Source organism: Penicillium arizonense (genome assembly GCF_001773325.1).
Source record: "Penicillium arizonense strain CBS 141311 chromosome Unknown PENARI_contig026, whole genome shotgun sequence".
In the NCBI taxonomy this organism is placed as follows: Eukaryota; Fungi; Ascomycota; class Eurotiomycetes; order Eurotiales; family Aspergillaceae; genus Penicillium; species Penicillium arizonense.
Genome location: NW_019173303.1, coordinates 133,306 through 158,627, shown reverse-complemented (window position 1 = coordinate 158,627; position 25,322 = coordinate 133,306). Strand labels below are relative to the sequence as shown.

Sequence of the window (25,322 nt, the reverse complement as noted above, 5' to 3'; positions counted from 1 at the left end):
AATTTAATGACCGCATTCTTCTGTCCTTCTAGACCTTGGAATAGTAGGGCGTAGGGGTTTGTGTGCACCGCCACGATCCCTCTACTGCTAGGGATCAAAATGTGGTTATTAAGATATATTGGACAGTTGAGGTAGGCTTGTTTTCTTTACTTTCTTCTTTATGGCCAGCTGTTTGGGAAAATATCGGATGTGCATTTAGAGAAGAGAAAAGATAAGGGCATTCTATTCTACTCCTGGGAGCAAAACTCCTTCATTCTACTTGCCTAAACCCCGCAAGAAGCGCGCCCTGATATCCTTGCAAATATCGACGTTATTGCGCGCGCGTTCCTGAGAATCGCGTGCCCTTCTCGCCAGCCACTCATTCCGGTCCTTGACAAACGCCTCCATCCGCTCATCGCGCTGCTTGACCATAGCATGCTTCTCAGCACTCATGCTGCTCACATCCGGTTCAGGTACATCATCGGAAGGTGGAAATTGAGGCTTGCGCGGAATGCGTTTCTCCACAGGAAGAATATCAAGCTTGGGCCCGGGGAGAGTCTGGTACCAGTACGCAGTAGTACTCCAGTCATCGCGCAAATGGTTCGCATGCCCTGATTCCAGGGTCACCTTGATTTTTTTGTTGAAGCGCACCGGATCCGTAAGGTGCCAGCGGTAGCTGACTTGGTAGTTGGGCACGTCTTCTTCGTGGATGATCGTGCCGCAGAACGGGTACGCGTTCTTCTGCATGCCCCATCCCTGCGTGAAATAGTCCTCCCCGCCAGTGCCATGCATACTAGGCGGCCAGGTATCATCGTCGATGAAGATCATGTCGTCGCCTTCACCCCACCAGGTGCCTTGGAAGTGCGCAACGGAGTGGTTGCAGCCGATGAACTGGCCAGCGCCTTCGGTCTCCAAGATGACGTAGTTATCCTTTCCGTCTAGGTTCGGCACTTGCGTTTCGAGGCTGTTCGTCTGAATCCGAGACGGCGCCCAGCCGTTGGTTGGGTTCATGCGGTGCCAGTGCGCATGGAAATACAGCGTATCCGCAGGCAGAGGCTCGGGGTAGAGCTCATAGTCGATGTAGAAGTACTGGAAATAAGCCTCGTCGTTTTGGTTCTCAATCTCAATGCGTGCGCGTTTGTTGAACGGCATAGTGAGGTAGCAGTTGAACGCGGCAGCACCGCCAAATTTCTTCTCCTCGGACGGCTTAACCGACACCGTGAAGGGGAGAGACTGGAAATTGGCCGCCATGGAATGACCGAGACAGAAGAAGTCGCCAATGGGTGCGATCACGTTGGGAGTCTCAGAATCATCCCAGTACATCTTGATGAGCACCTTGCGGTAGTAGTCCGGGTCGCTGATTTCGTAGTTGAGGCCGAGAGCATTGTGAATTTCCATCATCGCGACACCGGACTTGGAGTAGGGGATCAACCCCGGGCCTAGGATCTTGCGGCAGGTTTGCACGAACCACAGATGGGTGATGGCGCCTGGTCCTTCAAGGTCGGCGAGCACGATGGACTCGCCAGGCAAGACCACAAAGGCATCTTCGTTAAGGCCCTTCTGGTCCCAACTAGCCACCCGAGCACTGCGGGCAACTTTTCTCTTGGCCATGCTGGCCAGTAGATCGCTTCCAATAGGCATTTTGGGGGATAGTGAGGTATTCGAGCAAAGAGATTGGAATAGATCGTGGCAAGCAACATCTTGGATGAGGTAGGCCTCCTTAAGTAACCTACTAAACCGACATCCTCACGCTGATCATCTATGATCATTGATCAAGGTATGCGGAGTGAACTGATGTCTCCGCGACGAACAAGATATCCGTCCTGGAGGTATCGCGGAACATTGCCGGCCCTCCGCGGGGGTGGACGCGGAGGACATAACCTTCCCCGCGATTCCTTTCTGTGCTTAACACTATACACCTGAGTATGGAAGAACATCTCCCAAACAAGCGAAAACGCACGAGCCTGGCATGCGATACATGTCGCGCGCGGAGAACCAAATGCGATTCGCAGAGACCCTCATGCCACTATTGCCAAACTCACGGCGTGGCCTGCATCTACCAAGAGCCGCCAGTGGAGCGTCCCAGTCGGTATGTGACTGTTTCCTCCGCGCAAAGACAGTTCTCACATAGTCGGACAGGGTCGAAGAAGAATTGAATGCCGTGAACAAACGCCTTGATCAACTGATCAGCTTGATGCTTCCAGCACAGCCCGTTTCCCCGGATGTTCGCACTGCAGATCTGCGAAATGAATATGATGATCTGGCAAATCAAGCTAACTCGCCTTTTGATTTGCCTTCCAAGCTGCTTGGTAATTCGTCCGTTATGCATGTGCTGGGGCTAGATGCAGGTTTCGCGCAGACCTTAATCCGAGGGGAACGAGCTGCCGGGTCCAAGTGCCATGAGGCCGGAGGTGCACGGATGCTTATTGTCCATCATCGGCATGCAGTGAGGTGGGTTGAGCAAGCATATCAAAGATCACAACTAATTCTCACATCAGCGCTTTGGCTGCATTCTCCGCGCGGGTTCACATCTGGTATCCTATTCTTCCATCGGACTTTTCGCAAGAGTACTTCCGGGTACTCTCTGGTTCGTTACATCCATCTTCGGAATCTTGCCTTTCCCTTCTTGTGGCTGCAGTCGGCCATATAGTAGGGGAATATGAGGCAGTCTCAGATACCCCGTATTTCGAAACAGCACTAGCCTCGCTGCCAATCATCATCTCCGAGTGCAGTATCCAGAGTGTCCAATGCTTGGTGTTGATCGCTTTGTATTATTGTTGTCTATTGAAGCCTTGTCTGGCACATGACTATTGTTTAATTGCGTCGTCCAAGATCCAAAACATTATCAAAAGGTGACTCCACTATACCTAAGTACAATGACGAAAAGCTGATATAACTATTCTAGTGGATTAGAAAGTGATGATCCAAACACCGTTGAACTAACTCGGCAAGCGTACTGGGGTGTACTATTACTCGAGAAGTAGGCAGTTCAAGCCAAAGTAGTGATTTATCACTGACTTCCATTATAGTGAGATTTCCGGCCAATTGGATGTTGCCAAGAGCGATATCTGGTGTCTGGATGAACATGTCCCACTCCCACTATGCCAGCATACATGGCAATTTAAACCCGAGAGCACATCACCAGGAGTTGCCACCCCGGAACTTGCGCTACCCGTCGACACAAGCGTGGAAAATACGCGATGCTATTTCCTGGCTGAGATTGCCATGAGACGTATGCTACATCGATGCAACACAGCGGTCCAGGCGACGTCTACCGGAAAGTACGTGTATGCCTCAGGTATTGCACTGGAGCTGGAACACCAGCTCGAAGAATGGTATAGTTACTTACCGGATATAAACCGTTTTGATAAGGGCGATGTGTTACAACCATTGGAACTTGTCGAAATCCCGTCCTGTCCTTTGTCAAACTTTCTTCGGGTCCAGTACTACTGCTGCAAGCTTTCAATATATTGGCCGGCCGTTTATCAGGTGATGCAGGATGGAGCCATTACAGACCTCCTTCTGGATCATTGCCAGATATTCTTTGATTCGTATGTAATGCTGACACCTAGTATCGTTGCGGCATTCCATAACTGCCAGGTGAACAGATGGACATTGTTCGTTAGGTGGGTTCAATTTTTATTTGATAAACATATAGGTTGACTAATTTTGAGAGGTAGTATTTTTATGACTACGGTGGCCGCCATGGCTGCAGCAAATACTCCCTGTTTGAGTGGGCTCTGTTCACCTCAGTTCTATCAATGTCTCCGAGCATCGGGAAATACCGAACAGACAATTTTACGAAAGAGCCCATCCTTGATGATTCTCCAGGGAGTAATAGAAGAGCGTCTTTCAGATGCTGGTTTATAAGAATTCCAACGATATCATGGATTGCTTTTTCTTCAGAGAATGACAAAATCTAAGGCATCTTTATCTCCCAGCAGTTGACAACCCGTCCCAAACATTCACCTCCTCGAAAACAGCACTCTCCTGCCCCCCATTAGCAAATACTGATATGCCAGTAGGGCTAGAATACTCCGGAGAATAAACCATCGTAGTCAAGGCAAACCAGTCGTTTGCAAAAACCTCTAAGACATCGGCGTCAGAGATTACGCGAATACGCAAATTTTCCAATTTGTCTTCGGACCCGACAGCCAGATGACTAGCTCTATAGAAGAGAGTAAATGGGCCCTTTTCGGGGCAATTGCGTATGTTTGGATCAGATGTTGATCTTCCCTTGCTGACACTGATCGTCTCTTCCTGAAGAGAAAACGTGATGGTAGTACATGAGGACATGTTGCTATTATGGCGGATATGAAAACCCAATTCATGGCAGCGACTTGGGTCAATGGAAATCGTTGCCTCGAGCTCCCAAGTAGAAAACGTTGCCGAGCACAGTGTCTGCGTTGCTTCGGCTGTCGAAGACGGGAGAGAGATATTTTGCCACTGGTAGACATGACCACAGCGTTTGCGGAGTTGATATATCTCTTTAACAGGCCGTATTCCGAGGGTTTGGATAGTGGTTGAGCCGTCTCCATTTGTAACTCGTTCAACAGAGGCTACCTCCGACAGAGGACCGTGAAGTGCTCGAGTAACATTTGGTACCGAAAGAAGAAAGAGCTCGCGAGGAATGGCCAATGCTCCGTTCCATCCTTTTTCTTTGGCATAACTCGCTGTAATGTCCTCTTCGGGAATCCATGCGTGCATTATATGTCTCTGAGAACCCGATTCAAAGTATGAATTGGCCGCATACAGTGACCCGCAGTCCAAATATCCGCCATGAGTGTAGTCAAGGCGAGCTGAATTGTTCTCAAACCTCAAGTCACCAAACATCCATAGCAGACACCGAACAGTCCTTGGGGCAATTTGTGGACTGGATTCAAAATTTCGGATATGTTCACGTTCCACATCCCCCTCTGCTCCCAGGATCAGACAGACGCGGCTGTTGCTCTCAGATTCGAGGGTCAGAAAATTAACGCATTCCCAGTTAACGCCGAAGTTTCCAGACCATTTCGGCGAAGGCTGGAATCGAGCAGGCATGTTGACCAAAGGAGACAGATACTGCCATTCTGATATGTTGTTATGCGGCACAGAATACAGGAAGGCTGTTGGGCCGTGGCCTGCAATCCCTCCGGAGACAAGACCATACAGGGACTTTTGTCCACGTAACTGATGCAAAGCATGCCATTCTGCTAGAAAGGGATCACGAAAGCCAGTCACTTGTAGCCCCTTGGGCTCACCCATCAAGATAGGATTTTCTGAACATTTCGTCCATGTCTTACCGCCATCGTTGGATTTGGCAATTGCTAGTCCAGCAGCGTTGCGGGGGTATGGAGGTGTGCTCCAGTGAAAAGGCAGATCTTGAACTGAAGAGTAGACAACTCTCAGAGGGCCTTGTTCGGAATTTGTAGGAGGTGCCATGCAACCTGTAAAGACTCCGTCATGATCATAAGGCTGATCAGGAACCAAAGCGGGCCTCATGGAAGGTGTCCAGGAAATGAGGTCTTCGCTGGTGATATGACCCCAAGACATCGAGCCCCATTCGGTACCATGTGGATTGCCTGTACCGTGTGAGCAAAATCCAACCACATCATCGCAAACACTTACATTGATAGAAGACATGGTATAAGCCCGTCGCCGAATCATATCCAGGCGCACAAGGATCATTGATCCAGTAGTCAGCAGTAAAATGCAGAGACGGCCTGATGCGAGTAGGACCCATGGCTTTTGCTACATCTCAGACCAATATCATTGAACTTATGCACAAGTTATAGACAACCGCCATTGCCAAGGCGGCGCTATGCCGACCTCGGCATGTACCGAGCATCGCGGAGCAGCCTCAGCACTCCGCGAGTCGTATAGCCGAGCATCGCGGAGCAGCCTCAGCACTCCGCGAGTCGTATAGCCGAGCATCGCGGAGCAGCCTCAGTATTCCGCGAGTCATATACTCACGTACCCCGGACTCCACATTTCCCCACGGGGAAGATCGAGCATGCATTGAGGCTGCTGCATATATAACTGCGTACTCCGCTTCTAGAGATGCAGGCATTGTCAGAGCTATACTGGCGGGGATCCATCACGATGACCGACGAGTACAGTGTCTCCACCCCCAGGAGATTGTAGTGACTGACTTCCCATTAGAATTGACTACACCGTTATCAGCCCTGATAAGAAATGGCAAATGCTCCGTTCGCAGTGGCAATTCGCTCTCTGGGGTAAGTCTGCATACCTCAGAACTCAGAAGACATACATGTGCTCACATTATCAGCCCTCTGGGTATCCAGTGGTGTGATGATGCAGGGGTTCGACATTGTCGCGGGGGGTCAATTGGCGGCACTGCCCACATTCCAGAAGCAATTTGGCATCCTTGAGCCGTCGGGAGACTACATAATCCCGGCGCATTACCTTTCAGCTTGGAACTCGATTGCCCCAGCATGTGAGGTTGTATCCACCTTTGTTATTGTTCCCTTGCTGGAGAAGTTTGGGCGTAAGCCGGGAATCCTGGTGGCAATGATGATATCCGTTGCCGGAGTGCTTCTACAACAGTTGGCGACGGATTGGCGAATGCACCTTGCCGGCAGAGGCGTCAATGGTGAGCGAAGCCCTTCAAACCCCTTTCTCAATTCTGACATCACCCTAGGAATTGCCATTGGCACGATGTTTACCATCTCACCCCTCTGGATTGGAGAGACGTGTCGACCAGAGCTACGAGGTTTCTTCTTGTGCTTCTTCAATACTAGTATTGTGTTTGGGCAGTTTGCCATGTCAGTAACTACTCTCCTTCGAGTGTGTGGCCAATGTACTAATTCCCTGAGAAGTGTTGTAGTATCAAAGGGAGGAAGCAATATCGACGGAAAATGGTAAGGTCTGAACTTACGGTGTGCGCCGTGCTTGGGCTAACTTGTCATTATAGGCAATGGTGGCTCCCAGTGGTAGCCATGTATATCTTCCCACGTACGTACAAAACTAGCCACACGACTACTATTTTTAACATTTTGAATAGTCATTCTTACAGCAGGCTGGTTCTTCTTCCCCGAGTCTCCATACTGGCTCGTCAGATGTGGAAAATCAGCTCAAGCAAAGAAGGAATTAAAGAAAGTCTACGGTTTCAAGAATGACGCTTTCTACGACATTGAAATTCGACGAATGGAGGAAGAAATTCGCATTGCAACCGAGATTCAAAATTCATCAGACACACCTACGCACAGTTTTTTGGGAATTGACTTGTCAACAGAGTTTGAGTGCTTTGGAGCCAAGAACCGCAAAAGGACCTTTACCGCTATCTTTGCTGCCAGTGGCCAGCAAATGATTGGTGCTACATTCGTAATCGGCTACGCGACCTATTTTCTGCAATTGATCCATGTGAAAGATTATTTCGATGCATCGGTGGTTCTTTATATCGTCATGCTTCTGTCTAGTATTGCAGCTTTCCCTCTGACGGAGATTTTAGGGCGTCGGACCCTGATTGTCTGGCCACAATTCGCTTTGTGCTTTATGCTCCTGGTCATAGGGATTCTGGGATGTGTCCCAGACCAAACAAAAGCCAGTTGGGGCATTCTAGTTTTCATTTACCTGTGGGCAATCATTTTTCAGCTATCCATTGGAGCGACTGGATTTGTTTTAGCGTCGGAAATTGCTACCATGCGCCTTCGCGGTGCAACTCAGGGACTAGTCACTATCACCAATGCGGTCTGGGGGCTGATCATGCAGTTTACCATTCCATATATGGTAAGAGGTGGCATGTATCCATCTACGTATATTTACTGATCACTTTATCAGATCAATCCCGATGCAGGAAGTCTGGGTGGGAAGGTCGGCTTCATCTTTTTGGGGACGGGGCTTATTGCTGCAGTTGGCGGATGGTTCTTATATCCGGAAACAAAGGTACGACTTTTCTTATAAGACCTTACTAGAGTTTACTAAATCATGGTACCAGGGAATTTCGTTTGAGAAACTTGATGAATTATATGCACTGAGGGTGTCGCCAAGGCATTTTCAGCAAAGGGCAAATGAGACAAGCGTAGTGGAGGCGAGCCAGAAAGGCGACAGCTTGCATGTCGAAGCATGTTGAATAAAGACTACAAGTGTTGGTTTCAACGCCGGGCACATAACATAACCACAATGGCACTGGAGCGTGAATGATAAGATGTACCTCGCAGAGTTAAGCGTGTAAACCAGAGATATCTCAATTGTCTACTTTCAATATCACAGAAGTGGGAACTCTTAAATCAATGACCACAGTCTAGATATTTGAGTTTGGCTCGGATACCACAAGGCTCCTGTCAAATCCACGCCAGCCTGCGCCTTTATACGAAGATTGATTGATACGCTTATTCCTTAGAGTTATTAATCTCCTCGACGATATTCTGAGGATCTTTCCATGCCAGTGTCACATATCTAAAGGATTAGGAGTTGCATTGTGGCATAAGAGAGGTGGGCACATACTTGGTGTGACTTCCACGAGCAACAATGTGCCCGTTGAGGTTTGTGAATTTGATATTGGTGAAGGCGAGTGTCTTACCAACTGTATATAATGTGTTAGTCAATGTTGTCCCAGACAAGGAAAAGAGATATTGGAACGAGGGACATACACTTGTCGCAGGTCACCTCCTAAACTCGGTAGTTAGCACTGCAAAGACTGGGAGGAAGGGAAGATAGACATACTGCAAAGATCTTGTCACCGATCTTGCCACCAGAGTTGAGATATGTCACTAGAGCCGATTCTTGCATTAGACGGCGACTCAATATATGATCACCGCTTGATAGACTCACCGTTCAGGTCAGTTGACACTCCAGTCGAGAACAGGCCACGGGAAGCCACCGCCAACGAGCCACCGAGGTCCACTATCATGCAGGTAAGCAATTGATCAGAATACCTATACAACATGTAAGTATGAGCATACCCATGCTGGCAATGGTGCCTCCATGGAGGATGTTCAGGCGGTTCTATATGAGAAGTAGATATTAGAGACGGGTTAATAGGGCCGGGTGAGCCAAACAAGGACTCGAAGATGCATCACAGTCATCAAGATGAATTTATTTGCACAAATGGACTTACCGTATGCTCTTTCTGGATATCGAGCTCAAAGTTGACAATACCAGGACGGGCAGCAGTGACACGGAGCTGTAACCCGTCATTGATTAGTTGAATGTAACCAAAGAGAACCTAGCTCGTGCTCACATTGTTCAAGAGACTTCAAACAGGCAATTATCATGAACCATTAGTCTCATTCATCGCTCTAGCAGAAACGCATGTTCACGTACCGAGGCTCAAGGCCCGAAGTAGCCCGAAAGGACTCCCACACCTATAGATGAAGGTTATATACGTTAGTAAACAATCATTGGGAGTCAGCGGGCATACACAAACTTACCGAGCGAACAAATTTCAAAGAAGCCATTTTGCAAATAAGGAATGGACAGTGAAAGACAAGACCAACATTCTACTCTCAATCGGCGGGCTCATCCCCCGGAACTGCCATTTTCTGCCGCTCCGGCCACCGTACTAGCGTCATTTCCACCACAGCTGTTTTCTTTTCTTTCTTTGCTTCAGGTGTCTCATCATGGCCAGCGCGACATCCCGTCCCCTTGAGTACCTGGAGGGTCTCCCAGGGACGACATTCTACAAGTTATACCAGCAGCCATCAACAGCTCTCGCGATATTCCGGCGCATGCTGCCAGATCTGGGTATGAGCTCATCTACGTGAATGCAAATGATTCACTAACGTGGATTTAGCAAAATGCTTTGTGATGGCACTTCTGTATCTGAAAGACCCTCTTCCGACAGCTGATCTGGAAATCTGGGTCAACACAGAGAGCAAGAAGTGAGCGCCTTATCTGACAGATTGAGCTCCATAGACTGACGATCACTCAAGACAACGGGATAATGCGCTTTCAATTTTAGGACGACTGCACATTCTTTCTACGACACTCACCGGTGAGAAAACCCGAGCCTACATGGTCACCAACCCATTCGCTTCTTCGCTCCGACAAGCTCTCATGGGCGCCGAGGATTCGCACTCCTTCGGTGTGTTCTCCCAGGGTCCCGGTGAAACGCAGACCTCGATCGCCGATCTAGACGAGTACGCCAGGCGACAATGGGAAGGTGTGATGGGATACATGGTTGGAACTAGCGCATTTGGCGGACAACGAGACATGGTCAATCTGAGTAAGGGCGTCAAGCAGCTTCTCCAAGCTGGACATCTGGTCGAAATCCGAGGAACCCGCGTCGACATCACCAAGGATGGCTTCGGGTTTGTACTACAAGACGTCAACACGCAAGTCTGGAATATTCTGATTCTCTACGTCGAAAGCGCCGAGGCCATCGGCATGGACAGTGTCGAGGTCCTTTCTTTCCTGTTCTTGCTGAGCAGCTTGGAACTCGGTGCCTCTTACGAGAAGAAGCACTTGACCTCAAATCAACTCCGTACCCTCACCGACCTAGCCGACTTTGGCATTGTCTACCAGGAAGACCCCGACGCACCGTGCTTCTATCCCACGCGTCTCGCAACCACCCTTACCTCCGACTCCAGCGCACTGAGCAATCCTGTCACCGGGTCCCTCACCGGACCGGCTAGTCAGTCTAGTGGCTCGGGCTCGGGATTTATCATCATTGAGACTAACTACCGGCTTTATGCCTACACTTCATCGCCCCTCCAAATCTCCCTCATCTCCCTCTTCACAAACCTCAAATACCGCTTCCCCAATCTGGTTACAGGAAAGATCACCAGACAATCTGTCCGCCGAGCCATTGAGATGGGAATCACCGCGGATCAGATCATATCATACCTATTATCGCATGCGCACCCACAGCTGCGCAAGCATAACGCTGGCCACGGCACTTCCAATGTCAAGGGTGTCCAAGCATCTGTGCTCCCGCCCACCGTCACAGATCAAATTCGGCTTTGGCAACTGGAGCGAGACCGCCTTCGGGCCACAGCTGGCTTCCTGTTCAAAGACTTCACCAGCCTGGCGGAATATTCGGCTCCTTGCCAGTATGCTGCGGAAATTGGCGTGTTGGTTTGGAAGTCCGAAAAGAAACGAATGTTTTTTGTCACTCGGCATGAACAGGTTGCAGCATTTTTGCGAAGCCAAAAGGGAGGCGGCAAGTGATTGTGATACAGGTGCAAAGCTGCTTACATTGAATTTGGATAAGGAAAAGCAAGATCAAATTTTTGGGGGCGTTGTGGATTTTGGAAGCATATTACGAATTAACGAATCACATGTCCTTACAAGGCCATGATATGAAAATTGTACAATAAACCAAGGTTATAATCAAGACAGAAGAAAGAAATATGCCCTGTAGATCATCGATTTACAAGTAACTTATCCACCAAGCAACGACATATCATACTATAAATTATACTATACTACCTCCCAACCTTCCTCTTATAACTAACCCACTCCCCATCCATCCCCCTCCTCCGATAACTAACAAAAGTCTCCCCAGAAACATCATCCGGCAAAATGACCCTAACATCAGAAACCCTCATCCCAGCCGGCACTTTAGGTAAACACAAATCAATAGGCTTAGGAAGAAACCCTCCACTAGGCCCCGTAACCCTCACATCCCCAGCATACAAATCCCCCTCTTCAATAGTTATGATCTCCTCAAGAACATCAGCCAAAAGCGGCCCATTCCACACCCCCTCTCGATGCGGCGCGGCGCGCAACGTCCGTACAGCCTGCCGTCTAATCCGTGGCACACGGCATTTCAATGCTGTGTAGTAGACCGGTGGAATATAGCCTGCTTCGACGGTGAAGCTGGCCCCGCCGCAGTATGGTGTTTGGAGGAGGTGGGCAGTGATGTCTTCTGATGTTTCGAGGATTTCTAGGAGGGATGTTTCGAGTATAGTGTTCATGTCGGACATTGTTTTGAAGTTTTGGAAAAGGGCTTTAAGGTCGTCTGATTGCGCAGTTAGGGTTGCTAGGTGTTTTTCTTGGAAGTTGTTTGATGTCCATGTTTTCCAGAGGTCCAGGAGGCAGCTCATTATTGTTACGAAGTTTTCAGTGTACGAGTCGAAGATCAATTCTTGGTCTTCGGTTGAGGGGGTTAGGCATACTGAGGCCATTATTGTTGCCATTTCGTGGTGGACTCGGAGGAGGAGGTAGCCGGTTTTGTCTTTGCCGCGTGTTTTTGTGTTGTCGAGGCGGGATAGGGTGGATGTGTATGCTTTGCGCCAGAGGGTTAGGTCGGTGATGATTTTATTCTGTGTTTCGGCCATTTCTTTGTGGTCTGTTGGTGAGTCGGCTGTGTGATGGTCGTGATAGTGTCTTTCGAGGCAGTGGACTCTGTTCAAGAGATCATCCAGTGTGCGTCTTGCATCTAGGGGCGAGGTGAAAATATAGGGAATAGTCGTAGTCTGTGGATCTTGCGTTACGACACACATATGTGAAGGGACATGGCCGAACGTAGCCGATTGAGTGCCTAGTCGGGAGTAGGCGTCGACCAAGGCTTTGTAGGCAAAATCTCCCTCCGTGCACAGGATAGTCGGGGCCATCGTAGATCGTGGCCTCGACACAGAAACATCGGAAAGCAGCTTCATGCCATGTCGAAGATGTGCACTTCCCATCTGGTACTGGCCACGTAGGTATTCCAGCGTGACGAAAAGCATGCACGTAATCAGCGCCACGCGGAGCGAATGGCTGCTATCAGCTTTATTACTGCGCAGGTATTGAATCGCCTTGTTATACTGCTGAAGCGTAAACCGCTCTTTATTGACCTTGTTTGCAACAAGCGTCCCCTGTCCATGTTGCTCGAACCGGTGAGCAGACGACAAGGCAATGACAGCATGGCGCACAGCAGGTTCCTGCGCGCTAGCTTGGAAGATCAATGTCTCCCAAAAGTCCGAGGGAAATAGACCGGCAAATTTCTTTATAGTTCGTTTAATCAACCAGTCAAAGCAGACATTTTCTTCGTGGTTGAGACTGCCAACTGGCACGGGCGTGCAGTAGACTGATAGATCCCGGTTGCTCTGTGGCTGTGCGTAGGGAGTGCCGCCACCTCCCCAGATTCCATAGCCATCACAGACTCGGCTGGTTGATACACAGCGTCGGCAAGCCGGTCGGCCTTCATCGCATTTTACGCGGCGTATTCTTGATACACTTAGCTTGACTCATGTGGAGGGGTAGACCGAGCCTTACTTGCAGGTCTTGCAGCCTGTTTTGACCTTTCTCTTACGAGTCAGTGGGGTTCCTGTGTACATGTTGGTATACACAGACAAGTGAGGGAGTCAGAGGATGTTCTGGGCAATATAGTCGAGGGGCATCGGGGTTAACGTTAACTGCGAAGCTATTGGACAGCTCGCTTTTTATGGCTTTTCATTGGCCAAGGGAGGTAGTAAGTCCCCACCTCGTGTTCATCTTCTATACTTCGGACATCTTTTTTAGTCGGCTGATTGGGAAAGTCGGAGTTAGACGCAATGAATCTCTCCGGGTACTGCTATATAAGCCGTGTTCCCTGGGTGGTTTATCTTTATCACAACCAAGCATTGTTTTACATCTACATCCTCTTCAACCATGTCGCTTCCCACTCGATCCCTTGGCCGCAACGGCCCTCAAGTCCCTGCCGTTGGCTTGGGACTCATGAGCCTCGGCAGTGTCTACGGATCTGCCGGTACACTCGAAGACAAGGTCGCATTCCTTGAACATGCCCATGCCATTGGTTCCAGATTCTGGGATACCGCCGATGTATACTTCGACAGCGAAGATGCCGTTGGCGCGTGGGTCAAAGAGTCAGGCAATCGCGACGATGTTTTCCTGGCGACCAAGTTCGCTCTGCATAACAGCGCATTGGAGACGGTCCGTTCGGATCCGGAGTATGTCAAGGCTGCCTGTGAGAAGAGCTTGAAGAGACTTGGTGTTGAGACCATTGATCTTTATTACTGCCATCGGGTTGATGGTGTGACGCCTATTGAGAAGACTATTGAGGCTATGGTTGAGTTGAAAGAGTATGTTGTACTGCTTATAATGACCGGAATCTCTTTTCCTGACCACCTTCTAGCCAAGGCAAAATCAAATATCTCGGACTATCTGAATGCTCTGCATCGACTCTCCGCCGTGCTCATGCTATCCACCCTATCGCTGCGTACCAGGTGGAATACAGTCCCTTCGCGTTGGATATTGAGTCGCCAACCACTGATATCTTGAACACCTGCCGTGAACTTGGTATTGCTGTCATCGCCTACAGTCCCGTCGGTCGCGGCATTCTAACTGGACAAATCCAATCGCTTTCCGATATCCCCGAGAATGACTTCCGTCGCATGCTTCCCAAGTATGGAGAGGAGAATTTCCCGAAGATTTTGGAACTAGTTCAGGGACTCAAAGCGGTTGCGAGTAACCATGGCAGCACTGCTGCTCAGGTGGCTATTGCATGGCTTCTTGCTCAAGGTTCTGATATAATTCCGATTCCTGGCACCAAGTCGATCAAGAACCTTGACGAGAATACCCGTACTGTTTCTCTGAACTTATCGGAGAAGGAGCTGACGGAGATTCGGGAGTTGATCGACCGAACGGAGATCCCTGGGACGCGCTATCCTGCTATGTGGGTTTGACCTTTTATTAGTTAAGGTGGATCGGTGCTAATTGTTTATAGGATGATGGACTGTGTTTTTGGAGACACACCGGCACTCTAGGGGATTCCAGAGCTTCTTGTAATTTCGGACCTTGCTTATTCCTAATGTACTGGTCTGATGTCATGTCTCCAATTCGTACATACATGTCAGATTCAAGGCCAATAACAAACCAGAACGAATAGGGGCCATTCCAACCCATTTCAACCGACATTCCCTGTCTGCAGGACTCCGGTTTCTCTTCAACATACTATATATCAATAGGTTATACATATGACATATACTCCATACGTAGTTATCAGATCAGATCTCCATCTAAATAAGCTTAACCCCTGAGAACTTTAGCCCTCTTAACAGCCATATGACATACATCGTAACATCAAGGCGGCAAGTGGGTCCCAGCAGAGCGATAGTCGAAGATCTTATTGAACAAGCGAGAACAACTAAGTACTAACTATTACACTTGGTCCACTTGGCATCCCTTGGGGGCAGAACCAGCCTCCAATTATTACAGGGGAAAACCCCGCGCCGGAAAAAAAAAAACCATTTGTGGCACTTGAACCTCGAAAAATCTTGATCTCAGATCGTATCTGGGATATGATATGTCCTCCAGCAGTGACTCCAGCCCAGGCAACTGGATTACAGGCAGCTACACCGGCAACAGCATCGGCGTCCGCATCACGATTGCAACCTTTGTTGGCGTCGCGTGGTACAACGTAATCGAGTTGATCGTCCTCATCTTCCTCACGTTCAAACGATATGAAGGCCCCTACTTCTGGAGCATGCTGGTATCCAGCGTGGGAATCCTGCCTTACTCGGTCGGCTATTTGATCAAATTTTTCGGTCTCACTTCCGCGACTTGGTTGCCCGTTACGCTGTTGACCATCGGATGGTGGACGATGGTCACCGGCCAGTCATTTGTGCTGTATTCGCGACTGCATCTTGTCATTCAGAACATGCGCGTCTTGCGATGGGTGAAAACGATGATCATCACCAATATTTTCTTGCTGCATGTGCCAACTACTGTGCTCACTTATGTTGCCAACTTTTCCAATTCCCAGACGTCTGTTGATGGCTATGATGTTATGGAGAAGTTGCAGTTGACTGGTTTCTGTGTGCAGGAGGTCATTATTTCTGCTATGTACATGTGGGAGACGAATCGTATGTTGCGCATGAATCAGGATCATGTCAGTCGCAAGACTATCATGCAGCTGCTTGCTGTCAATGTTTCTTGTATCCTCATGGATATCGCGTTGATGGTGATTGAGTTTATGAACTTCTATATCTACCAGACTACTCTCAAGGCCACGCTGTACAGCATCAAGCTGAAGCTTGAGATTGCCGTCTTGGGTAAACTGGTCAATATCGCCCACCAACATATGTGGCGGTCCTCGTCGCTGAATGGTGCGGGCCACTACCCATCTTTTGTCGACCCGAGTCGCGCCCTGGGTGATTTCCAACATGCAGACTCGCTGGCTACTGATTCTATGGCTACGAGTTCAGGTTCTAAGGGACGTACGTCCGGGACTGAAGCCATGGACACCAATATCAGATGATCTGGAAGATGGTTATCGAAATCCTCATCTAGGCCGACGCCTTTTTCTTTCCCGTTGCATCTTGCAGTACCATTGCTCTTGGCGAGATGATCGACACCACAAATGTCACAGTCCACCCGCAAATTCGGGCGTACTTTCGGGCAAAATCTGACCTGGTGATTGTTCGTCGATCAGCCCTAGCTCCACTGTTGAATCCACACCAACAAATCAACATGAAGCCGGCGTGAAACACCCCGCCCCGGACTTCGCCTGCGCCACTTCATCTTCTTGCATGATTGAATTAGAGAAACCCGAGAGAGCGAACATGCCTCTGGGTCAGCCCGGGACCCTTGTCTCCTTCATAGAGTCAGATCCGAACTATGTGTATACTACCCTTTGCGGAGCGCACGAGAGCACGATGTTACGAGCCCATGTCAATATATAGCATCCTAATTGTCTGATCAAGATTGACTGTCCCTTCGAGTCATTGTAGTTGAGTACAGGGTACATCATAGTTGTAAATCGGCACTTTGCCGTACTTAGTATAGAACGAAGATGAAACCCTCATTCGATGATCTAGTTTCAAGAACAATATATATGCAATAAATCGGGCCCAGGTCCCGAAGATGTACTAGTACTGCGATCGGAATGGTGATCTATGTCGGGATCTCGATGTGTTAAAAATGGGGATCTCCAAGCACTACGCAAGAATATCATGATTATAGACGGACACAAATAGCCCTGATCACGTCATTAAACATTCCAAGCGAGAAAACCCCGGAAAGGAAAAAGAAGAAAAAAAAAACCGGCAGGCCGATCCGATGCGATGCGCGAACAACCGGGCCGGTGAGACATGAGGGGTAGCGATAAGCAACACTATGGAGTAACTTATAGTGAATCGAACACACAATGGTGAACAAAAAGAAAAGGGTATATTGTATTCTGTATTCTATGTTATTTAATCTTATTTAATCCGACTCAGCCTTCTCATGCAAATAAAGCCGACCCTCAGTATTGACAAAACCACCAATGCCAAACGCGGGGATAATGCGACACATGCGCAACAATGACGCGCCAATCCAGTCGCGACTAACACGACTCACGCGATCTTTCGTAGGCATAACTTGCGGCCGGTTATAGAGGTCCAATCCGAGGAGGTGGATTGGTGTGCTGATCAGCTGGATTGAGGCTGGGATCGCTAGTTGCGCGATCAGGATCTTGAGGTATTCTTGGGAGGCGATTGAGTCAGGGATTGACGCTGAGACCATTGCTGGTAGGCTGAAGGAGCCGAAGATTGTTAGGCCGTCGCGTAGGAGGAAGGCTGAGTATGTTGCTAATGGGATGCGGGTGCGGCCGATTGAGCGGACGGTTTTGGGGATGGGGTTGGGGTTGGTTTTGGTATTTGGTTGGGCCGTTGTGGATGATGCTGTAGATGTTGGTGTGGGTGTAGATGTAGGTGTGGGTGTCGGTGTGGGTGTAGTCTTAGGCTGGCCGAATAGTTGGGCGAATTTCACGTCCTTCCAGATGCCCACGGAGGAGTTGACTATGAATGTTGTGGCGAAGGTTGTCATGCCTGCAATGGCGTGGTCGATCTTTGGGTACCACTTGCCCAGGATGGTCTCGGAGGCATTGGCTGTTGCAAATGTTGCTGTATAAAGGGACCAGACGAGGAGACTGGGGCGGGATGTTAAGAAGGTTGCGGGCTGTGTGATGGAGAACCAGAGGTGTCTGCGGAATGCTGGAAAGAGAGGTTGGTTGTAGAAAGATTTCTCGACGACAAGTCTGGACAAATTTGTTAGTTTGTTCCTGGTTGAATATAGATCAGAAAGAATTACCTATCAAAGATCATCACCGCCGGGGTAATCAGCGTTGCTGAACCTGCAGCAACGAGCACATCGGCCGCCAAAAGCTCTGCCATGCGGCTTCGAGTCCGGTGAATGCCAAATGGCAATGCCTGGTCTTGGTGTTGAAGGTTCTGCGTCATGGTGGATATAATGCGTTCAAGGCAACGCTATCATGCTATTCGTGACCGTCTTGCAGTCTGGTATTCGTGTTGTAGAGACAGAACAATCGTTTCGCAATGTGTGTATATGCTTGAAAGATACTATTACAATTAGAATCAGGACTTCGCGGGGCAGAACAAATTGTGAGACTTACTGTGGATCAATGAATAGATCAAGGGATCAACGCTGGAAGAAAATGAGGAAATAACGAGAAAGAAAGAGAGAGGAAGAGAGAGTAAAATAGTTGAGGAAACCAACCCCTCAGATATAACCCCAGGACAGACGTATAATGTAATGCCAACATCTTATCGAGCACTCGAACATTTATAGATCGCCCGCTCAGGGCCAGCACATCGGCGAACCGAGCCAATCATACCCGAGACCGGGCCGGCCACCGGTGCTGTGTCGTGAGCCCTAATTGGCAGAGTCGCCGCACAATGATCGCCCGTATAATCAGGGACATTCATTCTAGAAGTTTGACCAATTTTGCTTAACGCGTGCGATTGCCCCAAGGGGAATGATGTATGGTTCTCCCCGCATTCCCCCGACTGTATAACAGAATTTGTCTACGCGAGTTGCCTTGAGACCTGTGACTCTTCCTTTTCACCGACTTCTGCATTGTGGGGTTTCTTTTCGCCTTCGACTTTAGGCAGTTAAAGGAGATAGGGTTTGAATCTGCAATTCCTGTCTGCCCAACGAACTAACAAAACGATTAAAGCTTCGCTCCGATCTGTTCTCCAATAGGAGGGCACGATGGATTCTATCTAATAATCCCAGTGAATTATGAACGGCTGTACCTTTCACTTTAGAATTTACGATTTCCCTCTTCACAGGAACCATACCAACAATGACTTAGGCTTAGCATTACTTGACGTATAGTAAAGTTAATCACAAATAGATAGGATCTATCAAATAATTGACTTCCATTAGCCGAAATTTGGAGAATTTACTGGGCATGTCTGAAGGGAATGATAACTATGTACAGTACAAAAAATCAACAAAAAATCACAGGCCCGAGCCGCGGATCGAACGCGGGACCTCGCGCAGGAGTGCTTAGGTTTTGGATACCCTAAGCGCGAATCATACCACTAGACCACCCGGGCTGCTATGAAATTTTCGATCTAGGTTGGCCAACAGTAGTCAGCCCACTTTCATCCAAGTCATCAATTGATTTTTTTTTCGGATTTTTTCCATCAAAGGTAAAATAGACGTTGCCATTACTCGGAATTTATTTAATATAAGATTTTCATTCTTTGTATTATCTTGGCCACGGTAGAATCGATGGATGGGTATGTTGGCAACCATTTTCGTAGGTATCCGTTGGGCTATATTTCATCTAAGAAATGATTGGGAAGACCAGTACGTTCTTAAATGGGCGCCTTTGTTGGGTATCTTTGCGCACGTAATATATTTTGCGGATTGTGCTCCACCGACCTTTAGATATGTGTATTTCTCGCGACTTTAAGTGGTCAAACCGACCGGCTAGGTTTGTATTCCTGTTGTTTTCTTTTTTTTTCCCCTTTCAAAGATAAGTATTTGGTGGGACCCTCTCTGATTTTTGAAATAATATCACTGACTGGTTTACAATCCTAGAAGAGATGCGTCTAGCTCATTTCTGATGTCTGGGATCTTGTAATTTTTGATATATCAATACGAGACGAACGCGGCTATGTCGTGATGATGGCCGTTATTGAGAGGACTCTATCCTGGTGTACTTTTTGGAATTGTCAGGCTTTCCATAACTTGGGTCATGTATCGCCTCGGCAATCAAACCTTCGTATTTGCCTTAAGAGGGTGACCACTTGGACTGAGTTTGATTATTACTTTCCGTGTGATTAGGTTACATGGGCAGCGCGATCGACAGTAGCACAGCCAGCAGTAGACTTTCTGCGATATTGCTATTCCGGGATGAGACCCTTAGTATGACCTGCTTCCAGGGTCTTAGACTTGGGACCGGGTCAACTATAGTATGGTAGATGGTGTTCTCAAGGAGGATATAAGAAATCATTTGGCTTGGGGAAGGAACGGCGCCACGCTATATAGCCCTATAGAGTATGTCAAGTATGCTTGGGGCTAGTGGAGTCAAGAAGGTACAACAGGTGTCATAAAAGTGTACAATGCCATGAAGTATTAAACAGTTTCTACACAAAAGCCTCGAAGTATGCACACCGTTGTATGGATTATTTCGCCCTGCTTTCCTCTCTTTTTAACACCTCTTTTTAACACCTTCTTTTTGCCATTTTTCGAGTGCCCGGGGACAATCACATAGATTGTGTAAAGGTGGGTGTGTGGGAAGAGTTATGGCCCATGACTGTAGCTACATTCGAGATAACCGGGAACAGGGTTAAGAGAACAAGGATAGGGTAAGGTTATAATTTTGATATTTAAGGGAAGAGGGGAGGTGTGGTATATGAATGTCTTCAATCCAATATACTGTACGCTGCTGTTAAAAATATATATACTGACATCTACTCGGTTTTGCGCGCCCAAGGGCACATGTTCTTTTCTTTCGACTAAATACCCAAGAGACACCTAACTTTTTTTTTTACATGGGCATTCGGACTGTATGGAAACGAAATGAATTATCTATAACAACCTAGTACCAGGTCTATTTACCAGAATATGACTAGTGATTCTAGACCGTGCTTCGGGTAAGCTCTTGGAAGTCACTCACAACTCGGTCAACATTCATGTACTCGGTAGAAACCCATGCTTTGTTCGACGAGTACGGAAAGGTCTGTCAAAAACCTGGTTATAAATCGCAACACCTTGACATCACAACCCCCTCCAGAATGCACAATGACTTAGTGTATTCAAGGATTGAGCCGCCTTCCACATAACAGCCCGGGTGGTCTAGTGGTATGATTCGCGCTTAGGGTATTCAAACACCTAAGCTTATATGCGCGAGGTCCCGCGTTCAATCCGCGGCTCGGGCCTGTCATTTTGCATTTTGCATTTTGCTCCTCTGAAAAGGTCGGTCTGTTAGACGTTGACTCAAGATTAAGTGGAATAATAGATTATCCGAAGCCCAAGCGAAAATGGAGTATTATAGTCCAATGTGATTGGACAAATACGTAGATCCATTTTCTTTTTCACACCGCTACTCGCTTATTAGCGTCTTGGCAAATACTGTGGAGCGAGATTTTGATGGATGGGGCGCATCATACATGCGCGTAGGTGCAAGACAAGTATGGACGGAGTACATCCATATAATCGCTTTTGCAGTCTATTTGTACTATACGTAGGCTACTAAAAGAGCCACGGAGCCTTTGCTCGTTAGAGTAGCTCCAATATTAAACCTAATCCTTGTATACTAAAAGTATCCCAATCCGCCGTTATTACATGCCCATAAGCTCTAGCGCGCTTGTTAATAGCGAAAGACAATCAAAGAAAGCCTACTTAAGCCAATATTTTGAATAGGAATACCATTGACTATGATTTCGTCTCAAAGGGAGATTGCGGAAGGAAGTACCGCTATAAATCCCAAGTTTGACAGGAACAGAGCAACCAAGATAAGTTAATGTAATATCTGAGTAAAGCCCCTTCTGTCCCTGCGGTAATACTACCTGGAGCAAGGTGGCTTCTCAGTTGTTGCCAATAGGCCTAAAATAAATAACCAAATATCTTCAATTTGTGCAGAGTTTAGGAGTCTGAAGCAGTGCTAATCATCCCATACCTCGCTCATCTCTATTATAAGTTCCTCCCCCAAAACTATAGCAATAAAAGCCCCCAGAACGCTACTCCTACCATGTTGTATGTGAGATATGCAACCCAATTGGCTAATTATTTGACCGACAGCGGGAGCAAGCTCTTCGAATCAAGGGTTCCTCTTCCTTGGTTATAAGGAGACGGTTGAGTCTCTTCATCTGATTACCTCCAACCGTGGCAGCTGAGGTTGTTGGATACCGCTCTTATGTACTCATGTTCTGATCCGAGAATTGTATACTCGATCGTGAAACTCCGGCGTGTAAAGAAAATCTCGATAGACTCCTGGGCTTAAGAGTGCCCGCGGGTCCTCCTGTGGACCGGAAATTTCTTGCACTATGATGAATGAATGCATTTATGTCTCCAAAAAAATCTCGCTTTATTTGATATCCATTACACGAGTATCTGTTATGTTATTGAGGATAAAAATACAGGAAGGAGTTAAAAAAGTAACGGCCCGAGCCGCGGATCGAACGCGGGACCTCGCGCAGGAGTGCTTAGGTTTTGGATACCCTAAGCGCGAATCATACCACTAGACCACCCGGGCTGTTATATGAGTGATTCTTCAATTATTGACATTATGAGTCTTTTGGTCATTTTGCCTGCTATTTTGTGTTCTTCAGAAGATCTTGCGGTAAACTTATTCGCGGTGCCCCTTAATATATTACGACATATACTACTTAAAGTATAGGACAAGGAACTTAGCATGATATGATAAGTCCATACTCACTTTTATACTTACTATAGTCTGCCTCTAGTAGTGGTGTGGCTTTGTACGCTTACTTTGCTAATAGCAAGCGCCTTCGCACAGGTAGGAAAGTATTCCCCAGTCCCATCTGTCGCTCTAGTTAATTACACATGCTTTTAGGTATCTCTTACCTAAAAAGAAAAGCAGAGTATTAGCCTAAGAAGCTGTCACTAATTGAGCATGTGCTGGATATTCAAAAGACTGCGAAACGGTTCAAATTTATCGTACATGGTGTATGGTATAGATATATTAACTTTATTTCTCGACTCTTAGATGGCGTTAGATAAGACGACGCCAGACCGATTGTTGATTAGCATGGAAGTAAAGGTTAGTCCAATCTATATGAGAGGTCTGCGAATACTAAGTAGCATAAACGTTTGGCTTTGTAGACAATACGTATTTTTTTTTATCTCCCCCACGGGCTGACCCAAGGGTTACTAACGCAAGAGAAACTAGAACATGGACCCACGCTAATCGCTATCTTAAACTGTCTGCAGCAATTTTGGCAGCGTTAGGTTGCAATACCACAATGAGTTCGCTGATTCGGTAATATTTTGAATAATACGGCTACGCGGCATTTTTTTGGAGCTCGACTATTAGCAGGCAATCAGAGAATATAGACATGAACTGTCATAATGCTTTGATAGTGCATTACTAGCGGAGAGAAGTTTATGCAACTCGCTCGTGGGACGCCCACGGTAGCTTCGCAAATAGCCACAGTCTATTAGCGATGAATATAGAACGGTTTCTACAACAGCGGGGCTCTCCCCAATAATCGCGGCAGAGTCTTTCGGGACTTAGGCTCCTATCAGGATAATAGTTATTGCTTGGCAATAGTAAACACGAGGAGACTGAGGCTGGATTTCGTGAACAAAGCCAATGCTTAGAGGCTAAATGAATAATTTATGGGAAGTCCTTATGAATAGATGAAGGGAAAATTATTAAAGTGTTTAGCATTCAATAAGAATAAGTCCATAAAGGTTTAAAATTAAATACATGTCGATACACTAAATAGACTGCCGACTAAAAGTAATCAAATTCAAACAGCAACTCTTGCTAGCTCAAGATGTCAAATATGAACAGAAACTTCATTAATAGCCCGGGTGGTCTAGTGGTATGATTCGCGCTTAGGGTATCCAAAACCTAAGCACTCCTGCGCGAGGTCCCGCGTTCGATCCGCGGCTCGGGCCTATTATTTCTTTTTTGTTCTTCCTTTTTGTCGCTTTTCCCCCGCCCCTATCTAGTTAGTAGTTTAGTTTGTTCGTCCATCTACTTGATTAAACTCTTTTTGGGTTGAAAAGTTTCCGTTGCCAGTGTTGCCAATGATTAGTATACATGCGTATCACTATTTATTAAGTTACCGAACTTCGTCCTAGTGTCAGTCAATCGATGGTTTATAAAAATCGTCGAATGATCCACTGACAGGTCAGACGAAAATGCTTCATGAGACAAAGGAGCCACTATGATACTGGGGCTTACAAGATTCACCTAGTAATAGCTCAGGTGTCGTTGACATAACGTCACTAAAGCAGAAATAAGGGCAATCAGATATAGGAAATATAGGGAAACAGGTGTAAATGCAATATGACTTGGCACATCGCACGCTTGCCATTATTTGTAATGCGTCAGTTGTAAGTTGTAATCGACTTCAACGTTGATTTGCGTCCCCATGCGTCGGGGTCCACGCGCAAAATCATACACTGATCGCTCCGTCATGTGTACCAACTTCGTACGAAACCAACCCACGACTTAGATAGATCATCATGCCTATTAGAGAAGAAGTGCTCGAGCCCACACTACTCGGCCGCACGATCAGCGATGTGTCTGACAAGACGCTACGCGCGCTTCTCAAAATCCACCTGCGCGCAAAACGATGAGGCCCGCAAAGAAGCCGGAAGTCAACGGTTAGTGGCAGCCACCGATAGCAATGGGAGCTCTGAGAGCAACAAGGGACAGAGATTGAAGGCTCCATCCAGTGGCCAAGTGGGAATACCACGAGACTATTTCGAAGCGTTCGCTGCACTCTGGAATGATTACTGTGGAAATTGCAAGAAATGGAAACCAACGGATCACCTTTGAGGATTCAATTTCATTTGATGAAAGAGATATGAAACTCTCAACATTGATTCAGGGTAACATTGATGACATCGATGCGGACAGCTTGAGCGAGGAATTCAAGACAAACAACTGCAGATATCCTTGGACAGCTGTCAACAAAGACTTCTATCAAGGAACTAGACTCACGTTCGAAACGAAATTCGACAATATTACATGGCGGATAGCGAAGTTGAACCCAATGACTCGAGATATGCCATTGAAATTACGAAAAGCTGTGGATGCCTGGATCCTCGTTAATGAAGCGGACCCTGAGACATAGGCGCGTACCTCAGTTGGGCAGAACAAACAAAGCGCAGTCCATGAATATCTCACCATCTCCTGCACTTCATCTGGCATTCACTATTCCTGGACTCAATGAGTATCGCAAAGAAAATTTGCTTATCGAAATACATCTTTGTCTACACCTGTATCCCAACCTAGAGTCAAGCTCCGACATGTGTCAATCGTTTCAACTCCTTTGTTACACTTTCTGCTTTATCATGTATTCCTACGTGTAATCTTTGGGGGTGGGAAATGTATCTTGCCCTTGTGAAAAGTTTCCGCTTATAGAACGGCTGGTATGCTCAAATGGCGCATGGTATGGTACCTGGCTCTTGCGGAGATTGATCGTATGTTCAAGCAAGCTTAATATCTTCCATTCAGACATTTACATGAGAAATATACAATC

The 25,322-nt window shown here is 47.4% G+C and overlaps 10 protein-coding genes across 10 annotated transcripts; 5 read left to right on the top strand and 5 right to left on the bottom strand.

Annotated features, from left to right (window-relative positions):
* Positions 1–255: 255 nt before the first annotated feature.
* Positions 256–1,620, bottom strand: PENARI_c026G05542 (glycoside hydrolase family 172 protein; the record flags this gene model as incomplete). Its single annotated transcript, XM_022635944.1, has 1 exon — positions 256–1,620. The coding sequence occupies one exon, from the start codon at positions 1,618–1,620 to the stop codon at positions 256–258; it is 1,365 nt and encodes a 454-aa protein (XP_022484148.1).
* A 379-nt stretch (positions 1,621–1,999) lies between these two features.
* On the top strand, positions 2,000–3,659 carry PENARI_c026G02192 (uncharacterized protein; the record flags this gene model as incomplete). Its single annotated transcript, XM_022635901.1, has 7 exons — positions 2,000–2,068; positions 2,111–2,430; positions 2,478–2,831; positions 2,885–2,959; positions 3,009–3,530; positions 3,552–3,605; positions 3,656–3,659. 7 exons carry the CDS (start codon positions 2,000–2,002, stop codon positions 3,657–3,659), a joined length of 1,398 nt encoding a protein of 465 aa, XP_022484261.1.
* Positions 3,660–3,909: 250 nt separating this feature from the next.
* On the bottom strand, positions 3,910–5,701 carry PENARI_c026G12467 (glycoside hydrolase family 32 protein; the record flags this gene model as incomplete). The annotated part of the gene is made up of 2 exons (XM_022636021.1): positions 3,910–5,540; positions 5,587–5,701. 2 exons carry the CDS (start codon positions 5,699–5,701, stop codon positions 3,910–3,912), a joined length of 1,746 nt encoding a protein of 581 aa, XP_022484240.1.
* Positions 5,702–6,060: 359 nt separating this feature from the next.
* PENARI_c026G09130 (putative MFS alpha-glucoside transporter) lies at positions 6,061–8,144 on the top strand (the record flags this gene model as incomplete). Its single annotated transcript, XM_022635991.1, has 9 exons — positions 6,061–6,071; positions 6,121–6,194; positions 6,248–6,571; positions 6,620–6,743; positions 6,798–6,839; positions 6,893–6,933; positions 6,983–7,707; positions 7,759–7,863; positions 8,139–8,144. The coding sequence occupies 9 exons, from the start codon at positions 6,061–6,063 to the stop codon at positions 8,142–8,144; spliced, it is 1,452 nt and encodes a 483-aa protein (XP_022484136.1).
* Positions 8,145–8,309: 165 nt separating this feature from the next.
* Positions 8,310–9,377, bottom strand: PENARI_c026G08454 (PaaI family thioesterase; the record flags this gene model as incomplete). The annotated part of the gene is made up of 10 exons (XM_022635982.1): positions 8,310–8,376; positions 8,425–8,503; positions 8,571–8,589; positions 8,644–8,690; positions 8,752–8,823; positions 8,883–8,925; positions 9,038–9,103; positions 9,161–9,173; positions 9,244–9,284; positions 9,351–9,377. 10 exons carry the CDS (start codon positions 9,375–9,377, stop codon positions 8,310–8,312), a joined length of 474 nt encoding a protein of 157 aa, XP_022484241.1.
* A 162-nt stretch (positions 9,378–9,539) lies between these two features.
* On the top strand, positions 9,540–11,088 carry PENARI_c026G00776 (TFIIH/NER complex subunit TFB2; the record flags this gene model as incomplete). The annotated part of the gene is made up of 3 exons (XM_022635886.1): positions 9,540–9,663; positions 9,713–9,800; positions 9,852–11,088. The coding sequence occupies 3 exons, from the start codon at positions 9,540–9,542 to the stop codon at positions 11,086–11,088; spliced, it is 1,449 nt and encodes a 482-aa protein (XP_022484123.1).
* A 366-nt stretch (positions 11,089–11,454) lies between these two features.
* PENARI_c026G02870 (uncharacterized protein) lies at positions 11,455–13,181 on the bottom strand (the record flags this gene model as incomplete). The annotated part of the gene is made up of 3 exons (XM_022635914.1): positions 11,455–11,479; positions 11,557–13,011; positions 13,120–13,181. 3 exons carry the CDS (start codon positions 13,179–13,181, stop codon positions 11,455–11,457), a joined length of 1,542 nt encoding a protein of 513 aa, XP_022484259.1.
* Positions 13,182–13,494: 313 nt separating this feature from the next.
* PENARI_c026G07724 (uncharacterized protein) lies at positions 13,495–14,609 on the top strand (the record flags this gene model as incomplete). Its single annotated transcript, XM_022635969.1, has 3 exons — positions 13,495–13,925; positions 13,979–14,518; positions 14,570–14,609. 3 exons carry the CDS (start codon positions 13,495–13,497, stop codon positions 14,607–14,609), a joined length of 1,011 nt encoding a protein of 336 aa, XP_022484143.1.
* A 539-nt stretch (positions 14,610–15,148) lies between these two features.
* PENARI_c026G05456 (uncharacterized protein) lies at positions 15,149–16,102 on the top strand (the record flags this gene model as incomplete). Its single annotated transcript, XM_022635942.1, has 1 exon — positions 15,149–16,102. One exon carries the CDS (start codon positions 15,149–15,151, stop codon positions 16,100–16,102), a length of 954 nt encoding a protein of 317 aa, XP_022484195.1.
* A 947-nt stretch (positions 16,103–17,049) lies between these two features.
* PENARI_c026G06358 (uncharacterized protein) lies at positions 17,050–18,065 on the bottom strand (the record flags this gene model as incomplete). The annotated part of the gene is made up of 2 exons (XM_022635957.1): positions 17,050–17,863; positions 17,917–18,065. 2 exons carry the CDS (start codon positions 18,063–18,065, stop codon positions 17,050–17,052), a joined length of 963 nt encoding a protein of 320 aa, XP_022484188.1.
* Between the last annotated feature and the right edge of the window lie 7,257 nt (positions 18,066–25,322).